At 39.4% G+C, this 14,870-nt stretch overlaps 1 protein-coding gene across 6 annotated transcripts in view; it reads right to left on the bottom strand.

Moving 5' to 3' along the window:
* Positions 1-14,339, bottom strand: part of dlg5a (discs, large homolog 5a (Drosophila)) — a 77,942-nt gene extending 63,603 nt beyond the window's left edge. The window contains exon 1 of one of the 6 annotated variants that reach the window (XR_010898814.1): positions 13,538-14,339. Coding sequence is in view for 5 of the 6 variants with exons in the window: in XM_067422309.1 (XP_067278410.1) it covers positions 13,538-13,835 (298 nt within the window). In the remaining variant the exon portion in view is untranslated. The remainder of the gene's footprint in view (positions 1-13,537) is intronic. The other 5 variants (XM_067422309.1, XM_067422307.1, XM_067422305.1 and 2 more) reach the window with 5 other exon arrangements.
* Positions 14,340-14,870: the final 531 nt, after the last annotated feature.

The following is a 14,870-nucleotide window of genomic DNA, read 5'->3' as shown; positions in this document are numbered from 1 at the left end:
CTTCTTGAGCAAGTTGAGCTGCAGTAGCTCGTCTGTTTGATTGGATGACACGGGCCAGCCTTTGCTCCCCATGTGCATCATTGAGCCATGACCCTGTCGCGGTTCACCACCATTCCTTCTTGGAGCACTTTTTGTGGATAGACTCCACAAAAAAGACTCCACAAGATCTGCAGTTTTGGAGATGCTTGACTCGCAGACTCCGGCCCCGAGGCCGCTGCCGCTCAGACTCCGGCCCCGAGGCCGCTGCCGCCCAGACTCCGGTCTCGAGGTTGCTACCGCATAAACACTTTGAATAATCATACTACTAAAAACTAAATGTGATCTGGTGATTTATATGATGTTTGCGCTTTCACTTTGAGAAGTGTCATTCTGGCAACGCGGGCGCTTTAGATGATCAATACATGACAGAATTACATTTTTAGGGGTTAATTATAACTTATAAATACAGCAATTCTAAATGTAAAAAAAAAAAAGATGAACTAATTTGGTAAATTTTGCAGTCAATATATTAACATTCGTCAACATTCCTCAAACACACAGAGAATACATTTCTAAGAACTGTTTTAAACTAGGTAGTTTTTTTCTTTGTGTTAATGACAAAATATGGCTGTCAAACAAATAGGTAAAAAAGAAGTTTAAAAATAATTTCTAAAGAAAATGTGCAAAAACTGACACCACTATGTTAGGGTATTGTAAAATAAAATTATGTGCAACAGCTTCCTGTCAATACAAAGCTGCATTAACTCGAGTTTGAGTGGTTTGTCCTATTCATGATACTGAGCCGGCAAAGAGGGCGTCAGAATGAGGGTGATAAATGATTCTGTTTACCCACATTTCAGCGGTCTAAATCAGCCTTCTTTGGCTGTGCTCCTGCTTCTGCTGTAGGAGCCGCGGCTGTTTGATTAAATCTGGAGTCGTCCCAGCACAAGCTGAAAGACAGAGAGCAATGTGCCCCAGGAAAAGACACATCACATCACACAGCCTTTGTTTAGTCACTTTTACATGAGGCCGCATGGCAAGGCTGTGGTACTGAGGGCAAGGTTCAGAGGAAGCAGCCAATCAGGGCTCGGATTCTGTCATGTGACATGGCAGTGTATACAGTCGGTCTGGCAATAATGTGCAGTGAGGAGAAAGACATTAGCAGACAAAAGAACTGGACACTCACGTATCAGGTGATGTCACACACAGATACAGGGATATTCCCACTTTTAACAAGCCTGTAGAAAGAACTGAGGGGATCAGAGGTAACTCAAAACTCATTCAATACAACGACTGAATAACCGCGGGACTTCTCGTGAAAACATAAAGCACTGAAAGCACTGAAACAGTGGAACCAAAAATCTAATTTTACCACTACAAGTGCTACATCTGATATTACTTGGCATTTGGTGGGGGCTTTTTATCCCAAGCACACTAACGGCACGAAAAGAGCCCCTGGAGTAAGTTCAGCACTCGTCTCAATAGCAGCTCAGTAATAGAGCAAGATTGTGATCTCAGTAACTCTAGTTCTCGTCACGCCTACTAGAAGCGCCGGTCTCAGTGTAACGTGAAGAATATGGGCTGCCAACACCATCACCACCCTGCATCTCATCACTTCACATGTCACTCCAACCACAGGGCAACCTTTGTGGGTTGTGGGAAAATCTTGCTTCTTTCGGCACATCTTACAGAGATTTGTCAAAGCAATCTTTAGAACAATTTATAGCCTCATTACTCCAGTCTTTAGAATCCCTGATCTAGGGTTGGGTACCGAACTCTGTACTTTTAAGGGCACCGACTGAATTACGACAGTACTACAGAGTTCCGATTCACATTATATCAATCGTTACTAAATTTCGGGAGCTGAGAATGCATCTGGTTATATAGCAGCATATTTTGAATGATTATGATGGATGCAATTTTGGACCCACGGGTTGGGTGCAGAGTTGAATATGTTAAACTACAAAAAGACGCTTTAAATACGGATCCTGTGGGTCTCTGTGTGAATGAATGTCAAAATAAAACAATTTGGTTTAACTAAAATATATTACTGTAGTACAGTAGAATTTAAACATGTCTCAACAATACTAACACTAGCGTAATGATAATGATAATAAACGATCAAAATTTCCGTTCCGTGTTTTAATTTTTAAAAAGGTACCATTGGGTACCGGTTAAAATGTGAATAGTGCCCAACCCTACCCTGGTCCCCAAACTTTTGAACAGAAGCATATAATTGACTAGTTGATGGGATAGTCAACTAGTTAATATTCAGAATTGTTTCATTAGGTTAATTTAGTAATCTGTATTCATTTAATTTACATAGCACACTGAAGAAAAGAATGTCTAGCCAATGTCATTGGTTGGATTCCTAAAAATGCATGTCCAGGTGAAATGTATCTGAATGCAATGCAAGTGTCTTTGGATAAAATTGTCTAGCAATAGATGTAACTAAAAATATAAGCTAAATATCTCTATCTTTGTAACTAACAAAGCCCTAACAAAAAACAGGAACATGGCTAAAAGCAGATGATCTAGAGTCTGAAAGTAAAAATCTTTAAAAAATCATTGTTGAAGATGGTGAATGTGTTACAAAAGCATTGCTCTGATGACTGCAGCGGCGGTGCTTTAAAAGGGATGAATTTAGAAACACACTTACGTGTGAGAGTGAAGATTACAGTGCTGACAGTCTAACAGAACACAAAAATCCTCTCAGGCAGCCATCAGAAAAAAAGTTTGAAAAAACTAAAATTAGAAAAGAAAAACTACTGAAGCAAGCTGAATGCTGTGCGGAATCTTCATATTCTTTCTTTCTTTTACCTTAACATTTCAAAGTCTTAAAAAAAGTCCTTAAAAGAGGAACTATTATGCAAAAAAAAAATTAAATGCTTGAACATAAATCTGTGTTGGAAGTGTGTGTACACAACCACCCTATAATGATGAAAAATCCACCTAATTCTTTTTGTAAACTAAAACAAAGGCAGTCTAAGAACAAGCCGTTCGCAGATTCTGGGCAAAGTGACGTGACTTTATACAGGGCCCGGCCACGACTGCTGATGGACTATACACCGGCGTATTATACACCGTCCACCAATTTCTCCTGGCCAGAGCAGCTGTAGCGACAATATGCACCTAAAACACAATCATCATTTGATTTGATGATTGTGTTTTAGGTGCATATTAGGGGTGGCACGGTTCAAAAAACCCACGGTTCGGTTCACAGATTTAAGGTTTTTCAGTTCTGTACGGTTCTTGTTGTTGTTTTTTCTTTTAATTGTTAACATTCCAGAAATGTACTTCAGCATATGATATATAGCTTAATTATCCACAATTTAGGCTACAGTATTAAAACATTTTTTTTATATATCATGTAATCATGCACAAACTAAACTTGACTTGACCAATTCTGAGGAAAGCTAGGAGAGATTTTGATACAGCAAGAGAGAAGATATTGATGACATGCTTTTCATTTATTTGGCAAAAAAGGATAATGTGAATTGCTATCTCTACGGGAACTTATGTGCCTTTTTAGCACACAAAGACTGAACTGAAGAATTAACTAGCATTTATCAAACTGCCAACTTCAGTGTAGCTTTAAGCCTTGTTTATAACCGATGCTTCCGCACGAGCGTGAGCAAATTCATCCCCCCCCAAAAAAATTATCAAGCTATTTTTATTTTTTATTGTGAGATTAGTTGATTTATTGACTATCGCCACAGGCCTAGAGAGCAGCACACAGTTGTTTTACAGATATAAAGTCTACCAGTTTATTAAGCACCCCTGAAAAGGGATACGCTCTTTGTGTAGTGTTAGTTGTAGAGCATTTTTGTGTAATTTGCTCTATGTTGATGATAAGGCAAGGAAGAGAGAGAGTTAATGTATTAGACTTTAATGTGCACTTCTTGTAGTGTTTTATTCAGCTCTTCCAGGCATTTTCTGGAGAGAAACAGACCCTTCACCTTTTGTGTGACGTACAATAATAAACTTCATTAAAATCATCAGTAAAGTTCTGGACATCATTCGGATGGGGTCCACTACAATAGACTTGTACTAAAAGTGGATAAAAGCAAGATGACAACATAAGTTATAATAGTAATTCAACTAAACTAAACCGTTCTCTCCCCTTGAAGCATATATTCTCTGGCTCCAGTCTGATCTCATGAAACGGCGAATATATGGCACGCCAATTCGTATGCTATTTTGGCGTGCTATGAAGTAGGGTTGACGGATTAACCGAAATCGAACCGCAATCGCAATTTGGGTAACGTGTGATTATGAAAGCATATAGGCTGCGATTTTAATTAAATAAATAAATGCCCAGTGTGTTAGCGAAGAGCGGCTCTGTGACCAGAAGTCGCTTATAACATGCGTTTTGAAAAAGCAACAGGAGTCAAACATCTTCACAAACTAGCGAAGCGTTCATAAACCTGTTCAACAAAAGACAACGTTTAATAACGTTTTACCTCACTTCATATCGTCAGTCGAGTGTTTGTGAGCTAATGTGGATTCTCATCACAAAATGAGGCAGATGATGCAATATTTTATAGTATTCTATACAGTGATGAAGTCTATGTCAATCAGCACTAATAATAATAATACTTAATAATAATAATCGCATTTTAAAATCGCAATTTTAACCAGAATAATTGCAATTCTATATTTTCCCCAAATTGTGCAGCCCTACTATCAAGACGCATAATTGCTTTTTAGCATGTTTATCAACGCAGTTTCATTCTATCCCCCTACCCCTAAACCTACCCATCATACACACACACACTACCCCTACCCCTAAATCTATCCATCACACACACACACTGCCCCTGCCCCTAAACCTACCCATCACAAGAAACATTCTGCATTTTTACATTTTCAAAAAAACATAATTTAGTATGTTTAAAAACCCATTTACATTGTAGACACACACAGACGCACACGCATTATGGTTAGTTTTGGCGTAGACATACACGCAGAATCAAACGGCGTAGATATACACGCTGAGATGATGGTTAGTTTTGGCATAGACATTCAAGCAGAATCACACGGTGTAGACATACATGTGGATAGCTCAAAATGTGTACAGATAACAAGCCACTTGGCTTTAGAAAGTGGGGTGTGTGTTTACGCAAAGTCATGATGTCATGTTGCTGGCTCGGTTGCCGTTATTGTTTGACTATTGTTGTTGACGTTTGAACTGAACACTGCTAGTGAGAGTTTCTGGAGAGAAAAAAAATTGTGCGTGATTGTCTTCACCCACCAGCACAAGCTCTTAAAGCTCCCCCTTCTTGAAAAACTGCCTGGGAACACCAGCTCATTTGCATTTAAAGATACACATACAAAAACAATGCGTTTTTACACACCCCCAAAAAGTGTAAATTTGAACATGCTATAAAAAAATTATTTCACTTCATTTTCACTTCATAAAACTTCACATACACAGTCTGGTGACATTAGAGACTTATTTTGCATCTTGTAAAAAGGGGCATAATCCACATCTTGATTGTGTTGCAGTGACAGGTACATAGTGCAGGCTTAGTCTAATATAGCATCTCCCTACGGGACACATGGCCCGTTTTCCGATACCCACTGTAGTGCTTCCTAGAACAAACTCCATGTGCCAGTCTGATCGCTCCCGCTCAGACTAACAGGCAAGACTCATGCCGTCTCAAGTCAATTGTGCGTAAGAGCCTGGAAGTCGTAATTACAATGTGATATGCATACAAGTGATTTTAGTCAGAAGATTGTTTCATTCTTTTTACACTTACTGATACAAAGAAAACCTTTTAGTGCTTATGCAACAAAATTAAGTACAAAATATATGCATTGCGTATGTAAATTATGTATATTTATTTTTCTTGTACAGCCACACACAGAAAAACTGGAGAGGAAACCGTCACAAAAAGACAAAGCAGCTAAATTGAGACGGCACGGCAACTTTCAATACATTGCACTATCGTTCAAAAGTTTGAAGTCTGTGATGTTTTGTTTGAAAGAATTTAATGCTTTGATTAAGCAAGGATGAATCACATTCATCAAAAATGACAGCAAAGAAATACTGGTCTAAAAGATTTCAATTTCAAAGAAATGTTGTTCTTTTGAACTTTCAATTCATCAAAGAATCCTGAAAAAAGTATCATGATTTCCAGAAAAACATAGATTTCTTTCCAGAAGAGACTTCTCTCAAAATCAAGTGTAATTAAAGTCAAGATGAGACTATCACTTCTCTGTATATTTCCATTACCTCACAACTAGCATCTAGACCGTGGCACTTCCGCAGTTCCTCTGCAATTAAGCAGCTTGGGAACACTTGAAAATGGTAATGAGGTCTTTCTTGATAGCTCTGCCTCTCATGGAGAAAAAAAACTTGAAGATCTGAGTGAAACTAGGAGGCTTGTGTCCTTTTAAAGCCACAGAGACAAGCACACATCTATGTTGTGCTGACACGGTATCATTTTGCTTCTAATTCCAGCGCTAGCGATCATTCACGCGCTCTGCTGCCATTAAACGATCAGGCGCTGCTAGTGAGTGTTCACACCACAAATTGAGCTGAGATCAATACTGTTTAAGCCAATGTGAAAATGTGTGTGAGCGCATCATTATCAGAGGGATATTGGATTTATCAAATTGCTTTGTGCCACGTTTAGCGATGATGTGCTAAGCTGAAGACAGATAGACCGATCTGTCTAGATCCAAAAATAAATGAGAGCTGCAATATTGACTAAAAGCAGTGCAGTCTCGAACGCATTTCATCTAGCGAGGTGGATAAAAGCTGAAGCTGACATGCAGAATATAAAAGACAGAGGCTATCCTGTCCTTGAGTGTGACGTTAAGAGGCAGGGATCCTAAAAAAAAACTTCTTAGATCTGAAGTGATGGCCTTGAATCAGAGTGGCATCAGTATTAATATTTCATGGCATGAGCTGTGCTTCACAGTGTGATGAGTAGTGCACGTCTACAGAATACACTCAAAACTTCATTCACAAAACCACTTCTGAGGGTGCTTTTACACTTGCTTCGATTGCCTGGTCCGAACCCAGGTTCGATTGCTCCCTCCTTCCCTGCACCCTCTGGAGTGTGTTCACATTGTATTATTTGAGGGCGAAACGTGTTGCGTTTGCATCGTCAAAGCAGCCGCTGTTTTAACGTTGCATGGTATCAATGACACAGCTGGGCCGATTTTAGGGAGTAAAAAAAGTCTAAAATTGATATATGTCGGCCGATATTCTTTAGGTGTATATTATAGTCAAAAGTTTAGATGCACTTTCCCACAGATGTGTCCAAACTTTTGACTGGTATTGTATATATAATACAGTATATGTATTATAAACATACATTGTACATAAATACAACAGAAAAAACTGTTATTTTCAGGTTTTTCATATAGCTCTTCAGGTAGGCTACAGACATAATAAGTGAGAGCAGTGAGTGATTTTTTTTCTCTGTCTTTTGTTATGTCGTCTTTTATAAGGAAATTCTTCCCTGCCATTGACGAAATGTTCCTGCTTTCCATGTTTTTACCATTATACGTTAGGGGCTGCTATTACATATTATCTGAATGAGTATTGAATCTCCTGATGAAAACACAGGGGAAGAAAAAGCAGAAACAGTAGATGCATATGTAAAATAACGCAATTATCAACGTTAAACAGCATATAAATCAAAATGGCTATATTATTGAATGAAATGTCGACCCAGGATGAGCTCGATCTAGTCCATCTGTGGTTTGATCATCGTTCTGAATCTCATCTGTATGTAGTCTTTGACAAAAACGTGATTTTCACAGCTTTTTGCTCAATGTTGCTTTTTTCATGAAACTTAACCACATTCAAGTGCTGATAAAAAACAAAACAAGGCATGAATAAGAGAGAGGGTCGGTTCTTTCTTTTGATGTATTGCATGTTCGGATATTCATCCGAGATATTCTGTGGGCCATAAAACTTGAGAAAATTACCAATAAACGCTGGCAGTGACTGGCAAATGTCATGTTTACGTTCAATTAAGCGTGTTTACAATGATACTCGACAAGACTGCATTTTGACATCATTTTATGTGAAAATTTGCACGCTGCGAGACACATGTGCGTTCGTTCATATCGGTGGCATATCTGCAGAATATATGACTATACCAATATATCTGCGTCAGGCTCATATCAGTCGATAAAATCGACAGGCCGATAAATTGTTTGTGCTCTAGACTCAGTGCTGTTTATGGGTACACACGAGTCCACACTTTCAACTGACACGCAAGCAGCAGCCATTGTAAGCCCAGAAGACCGAAAGTGCATACGAAGTGTGCCTTTTGGGACAGGACAAAAGACGAGCACCTGCCACGAGAGGCATGACACGAACTGCAGTTCATAAGCATAAATGTTTCACATTGTTGGCAAATGCTTCAACTATGTAGAGATATTTTTTAACATTAGAAGTGACGGAGACGTTAAAACTTTTTTTCATCAGTAAAACTGTTACCCAATCATATCAGTTGGCATCTACTTCCCAGTTTTTAAAATGGAGTGTTTGAAAAAGAGGGTTAAAACCTATTAAAAGCCTATTACCTCTCAATTAGGATGTTTTTGATAACATTAAAAGTGGACCTCTCAGAGAACATTATACATTTTTAAAAAATGCAATTCACGACCCATTAAGAGCTCTTTTTGACATACTGTCACACTGTAACTTTCCCTGTCCGCTGCACTGATCAACTGGGATCCAAGTGGACAGCCCCCATGGTCTGTAAACAGTGCAAACTGCTGACGGGGCATTTCATTTAAAACAAAAGGCCTGTTGTTTCTGTACTGGCCTCGCTACATTTGACTGCATGTAGAAGTTGCCCACTAGCCCACAGTGGACAAGCCCAAGCCCTAGTTTACCAAGTGAAACAACTGCACTGCCGCTCATTTGAAATGGATGGCACCTTTATGGCTTCAGTGTCTCCTATCTGAAGGGCCTATAGGTCACAGCAATAACTTCAGATTGGAAACCATGACATCAAACATCTCTGAAATGATGCAAGTCAAACTAAATGATAAGGGATGCGTTTACAGTAATCAATGCTCTTCGGCTCATGGAAATGTGCAAGTCTGCAGTGCACTAAGGCTATTCGAATATCATCTACAGCACATAAATCTCACTTTCCTTGTCCTGTTAGAGAGATTGATCGCCAACATTGATCTTTTGTCTCCCTATGTTGGTTGATTTATGAGGCTGTGAACAGGAGAGTCCTTCCATGGAGAGACATGCTGTTTGCAGTTCCTTTAGCCTGCGTGCTGAACAGTTGGAGCTGCCGCTACAATACTATCCTCTGAACCGATCCAGCCCCTCCTCCACGACTGAGCCTGTGTGTGTGTGTGTGTGTGTAGAGAGGAAGACCTGGCAATGAAAAGAGCTGAAGCCCAACAGCGGCAGCTTGGGAGAATGACTTCAGAGCAGGTTGATATCAGTGCAACTCATCATCCATGCATACGGCAGAGTCATTTCAGGCTGTTTGGAGCCTGCAGGGGGACAAGACTGATCTTAAGCTCTTACTAACACGGCTAAACATAATAATCATATGAACTAAATCACTGCACTAAAGAAAATGATGCTTTTGAAATACCTTTCAGCTCAAATCAACATAAGCCCCACACAGGATACATAGCATCTTCAGAGGAAGGAAGCTAATCTGGAGATGAATAACCACAACTGGGAATAGGAAATATATACAGCTCCCCTCTTATGGATTTCTTATACACGTGTGTGGGTGTGTGGTTGGTGTACACAAATAAAAGCAGAGTCAGGTGGGACTGTGCCAGCATACACAAAGTGTGTGTATGTGTGTGTGTGTGTGTGTGTGTGTGTGTGTGTGTGTATGTGTCTGTTCTGACAGCAATGCTCTACACCGGAGACTCTCAATGGGTGGGTCGCAGATCTGTTGTGATAAGGTCATGGGCAGCAAGGGGGGGGAACAAATGCAAAATGCAAATAATAAAATGCAATTAACCAAAATATATTAGAAGGGAGAAAACACTTCCCAAACATTGTTTATGTCTAAAGGTTGTGCATTCAGTTAAACTTAAATTGTGTTTTACACAAATTCCCCAGAGTCACCTGGTAGAAGCCAAATCAAACAGATTCAATAGTCAAAAAAATGTAATTAAATAAAATAAAAATAAATTTAAAACTATGATCAGATGTTTATCATTTGGCAGATGCTTTTAACCAAAAAGTGACTTACAAATAACGAGAACAATAGAAATTTTATTTTCATTTTCTTTTAATGGCAATACATTAGAAAATAACAGATAAAGTACCTATACACTGGTACATATTCACGAGTGTTAAATGACAGCAATATGTAAAAATAGAATAAATAAGCATGCACAATTAAATATCTAACATCAAGTATTTGATCAAAAATACAGAAAAAGAAGAATTATTGGGAAATATTATTATAATTTTAAATAACCTGTCTTATTTGAATACATTTTAAAATGTAATTTATTCCTGTGATGGTAAAGCTGAATTGTTAGCAGCATTACTCCAGTCTTCAGTGTCACAAAATCATTCTGATATGCTGATTTGGTGCTCAAAAACAATTATTATTATCATATTTTTGAGGAAACCATAGATATTATTTTCCTCAGAATTCTTTAATTGCTTGTTTGCCATTAAAATCTTCTGTAGCTATGTTTTTCATTTAATGCATTTTTGCTGAATACTGAAAAAAAAGGAAATCTTATACTGACAACAAACGTTTGAATGGTTGTATGCAGTGCATCCCTAAAGACAACACAGATAGGTTGTGTGAAATGCTTTCATCCTTAAAAGCATGACCAAAACTACACAAAGTATTAGAAAACCCTCGGACTAAAGACTACATTTAATACAGGGTCACATGCAACGTGGATAAACATGGTTCAATTCAGTGACCAGTCACTAAGGCTGCGGAGAGCATCACACCTTCAAAATTCAATTAAGCCAAAAGCAATAGTATGTGAAGCACTTAACAGTTAATTTAGTAACTTTAGTAGAATATCCTTTCCAAAAGACCCCATGGTCCAAGTTAGGGTGGTCACAGTATCAAAATTTCAGTAGTCGGACTTGGTACTGTTAACCCCTAACAGTTTTAAAACTGTTAGGGGTTAACAGTACCAACACCAGTAAAATTGTACGGTTCTCTGAACCAATTTCTGTTCGCTACCAGAACACAAATATCTGAACAAGGCCTAGAGGTGTGCGTGCGATATATATCGTCTGTGTTAAAATCGTAAGTGTTGTTTTAACTCATGTACAACCTGACATTATCGAGTAAATCCCTCACACACACCCAGAGAGTACACGCATACACTACACAATGCAGTTTTTCCAAGAAAATATCGATATATGATTTGAATTGTACAATGATTCCCTTATTTACATCGTCTAGACTTTGTGGGTTATATTGTGTTTTTAGTGGTGCGTTCACATTCTTAACAAAAATGATTGTGATTGGCTACTGCTCAAGCCTCAAAAACACACTGTAAACAGATACCTTTGACACTCAGAGAGCACTCAAACAAACATGAACGAGAGCGTTTGAAAGCAGCATATCAGAAAGTACCGAATAAACCAGCAGGTACTACCAGTACTGCAGAAATTCTGGTACCATCAACTTTTTTTTTGTAACGACTGGTACCGGTACGTTTGACAACCTTAGTGGAAGTTCATGACCCTAGACTCAACCTCAAGGACACACGATGTACCAATAAAGATGTCATTAAGCTCATATATCTTCACTGTATCATTTCAAAATCTGATCCAGTACAATCATTTCAAACCATTTATAAGACTCCAGATCCATTGTTACAGGCCTACGAACACAGCACATGTATGTTCAAATCGATTTGCCATGGTACCCTGGCAAGTGTGTTTCCATGGAAACAAGTCAGCCCATAGCCATTTCCATTGACTTGCGTAAGGGATGCACTTGGTTTGAACAAAATTAAAATGGAAATGATATGACCCATGTCATGAGCAGAGAAACAGAAGCATATCTCCATGGGCTTATCCAGGGGGAAATCTTTATTTCAGTTACCCATGATGCTTCCCTCTGATCACTGATAATAGCTTGAAGACGTGGAGCATTGACTGAGAAACCCTAGTGTGATCTTTGCATTCAGGGTCAATCGATACAATAGTACTTTCATCCTCATCTGTAACACCACGTTTCAACCTGCAGAAGATGCCTGTTCCACCCTGGTGGTCTGCTGCCTTCATCTGGTCAATCCCAACTGTTTATCACCGATAAACACCAACACTGAAATCAACATCCAACACCTTTATGTCATGTCATAACACCATTGCAATGAAACATCCGCTGCAAAATACCAAATTCATAAACAGAAAGAAGAACTCAATCATCATCCATGCAAATGCAAAGATACGTCTTAAAAAATAAAGGTCTTCGCAACAAACCATTCAGTGAGTAGTTCTTAATTAAAAGAACCGTCTTTTGCTTAGTGTGCAGAGCTATATAAGAAGTATATAAAGAGCCTGGAAGGGGTTTTGTTCAAAAGTTCTTCAAGGAACCACAAATGCTAAACAAAAAAAAATGCATGTGGCACACAAATGAACAGTTTCTACAGATATAAGCTCAAAACACTTATGCCTATTCAAAAAGAAAGATACAATCCAGTCAAGTGCTTCTATATCTCATATATTTATCTAAAATAAATCATACATCAGTTCTACACACCGCGTGCCCACAATCATGATGGACATGTTCACCTCCCAAACTGCTATTTGTCTTGCCCGACTGGTCAATTCCAGTGCTTTACTATTGATCCAAAGCTAAAAATAACTGAAACCATCCTGCAACATCGTTTCATCACATTGACATCCACGTCACAATAAATCAAAAACATGACTTCATCTATGAAAATGTGAAGACATGTTATGTCACAATCACAAATCCTACAGCAATCAGATCCATCCAACTGGGTAACGTTGTTTTACATGTCATTGCTACATGTAGTTACTTTAGAAATAACTATAAATGACGCATAGTTGCATGCAACTAACCCTAAACTAAACCAAATCCTAACCTTATAGTAGTAGTTCATTAATATTACTTAGTACTTAAATGTATAATTACACTTTTGCAACCTCCAATTATATTTACAACTCATGGTCAACCCGAGCAAGGACTTTCACATCCACCTAGAAGAAAGTAAGACTGCATCTGACTGATCCGTGTTGCAACTTGCTTAATCTATGATGTGCATCCAAGTGTTCACCTCCCAATCCGCTATCCTTCCTGAAAGAATGCAATTCCAGCACTTCACTATTGAACCAAACCTAAAAACATCTAATGCACAATAACAAAGAGCATTACCTAATCATCTGATGCATTGCAAATTCAAAAAAAAAACATGTTATGTTGCATGCGAATAAAGACACGGTGTCTTTTGAAAATACTCCAGTTGGATGTACAACTCATTGACAACTGCTGCTAAGACTTTCACATCCACCTAGAAGTAAGTTAACTTAGACCACCAAACTGACCACATCTTTGATGTGATGCACAACATGCACAGTGCATCTTACCAGAGTGATCTGCTGGTCCTCCACCGTTGGAGAAGAGGGCAGAGTACAGGTGAGGGTAGGTCTTCTCCAGGGCCACACAGAGCTCCAGGAAATGGTCGCTCTGCTTGTTCATGAGCATCTTCAGGAGCTGGTCCACTTTCTCGGCGCTGGAGGAGCAGTTTTGGTCCAGCTCGAAGGTTTCCTGCTCGCTGAGGCTTCCCGATTTACTCAGCAGCTCTATCAGCTGGTCCGCATCCGTGATGGACTCCAGTAAGTTCTGGTGGTACTGGTGTAGTAACTCTTTGTGCTTGGGCTCCATTGCAGTTCCTACAGTTCCCTAGCTAACTAGCTAGCTCCGCGCTATCGCCGTAGACCCGATCCCCCTCACACAAACCCGATGAATGCAGCAGCAACTTCTTACTATCCGCTCACTTGTAGGATTTGAGCCACGGCGCCATGAGATGTGATGGCTTAATCAAGCGGGTTTTCATTACAAACAGCAGAAAGGCACAGAAGCCATGTTTGTTGCCTGAGGCTGTTGACTGCCCTAAACAGCGAGACATTTCTCCGGATCACTTACGCGAGGCAACTTCGTCTATTTTTTCCCTCCGCTTCCGAGGAGAGCATGTTCATCCGCGTTTATAGTTTCTTCTTGGCCATTTATTTTGCACTGTGCGGACTCAAGTGTGAGCAAAAGTAACGCAACTCCTCTAGCGTTCCCTACTCAAACTGTACGCTCCGCCATGTCTCGGTATCTCAGCAGCTGCTGCCTGCTGTCAATCAACTTCCCGTGCATTGTCCATATTTGGTAAAGTGGGCGGGGACTACTCTGAGACACACCTGGTTTTCTCCAATGGGCGTGCACTTCTGTTCAAAATTTCGGCAAAAAAAGGGCTACACAGTAATGAAGATGATGCATCATGACATAACAAGTGCAAGCGGATTTTACGCTGGAACATGTGCTGTACACGCCTGACTGTTTGCCTCTGATTTTTAATGAATGTGACTTACTAGACTAGGTGTAGGCTATCTATATTTAAATACATAAATAAATACTTCTAAAACAAGGAAAGATAGAAACTCGTAGTCACTGGTGCTCACTGGATAAATGAAGTGTGTGAGTGTGTGTGTGTGTGTGTGTGTGTGTGTGTGTGTGTGTGTGTGTGTGTGTGTGTGTGTGTGTGTGTGTGTGTGTGTGTGTGTGTGTGTGTGTGTGTGTGTGTGTGTGTGTGTGTGTGTGTGTGTGTGTGTGTTCTGGACACAAATGTGTATAATGACATGGGTAAGACATAGGTATTAGGAGAGGGTGAAATAAGAGGACATTGGCCATGTCCTCACTTTTAAAAATGCTTAT

This window comes from Pseudorasbora parva, chromosome 17, assembly GCF_024679245.1.
Source record: "Pseudorasbora parva isolate DD20220531a chromosome 17, ASM2467924v1, whole genome shotgun sequence".
In the NCBI taxonomy this organism is placed as follows: Eukaryota; Metazoa; Chordata; class Actinopteri; order Cypriniformes; family Gobionidae; genus Pseudorasbora; species Pseudorasbora parva.
This window is presented reverse-complemented; position numbering and strand designations above follow the sequence as displayed.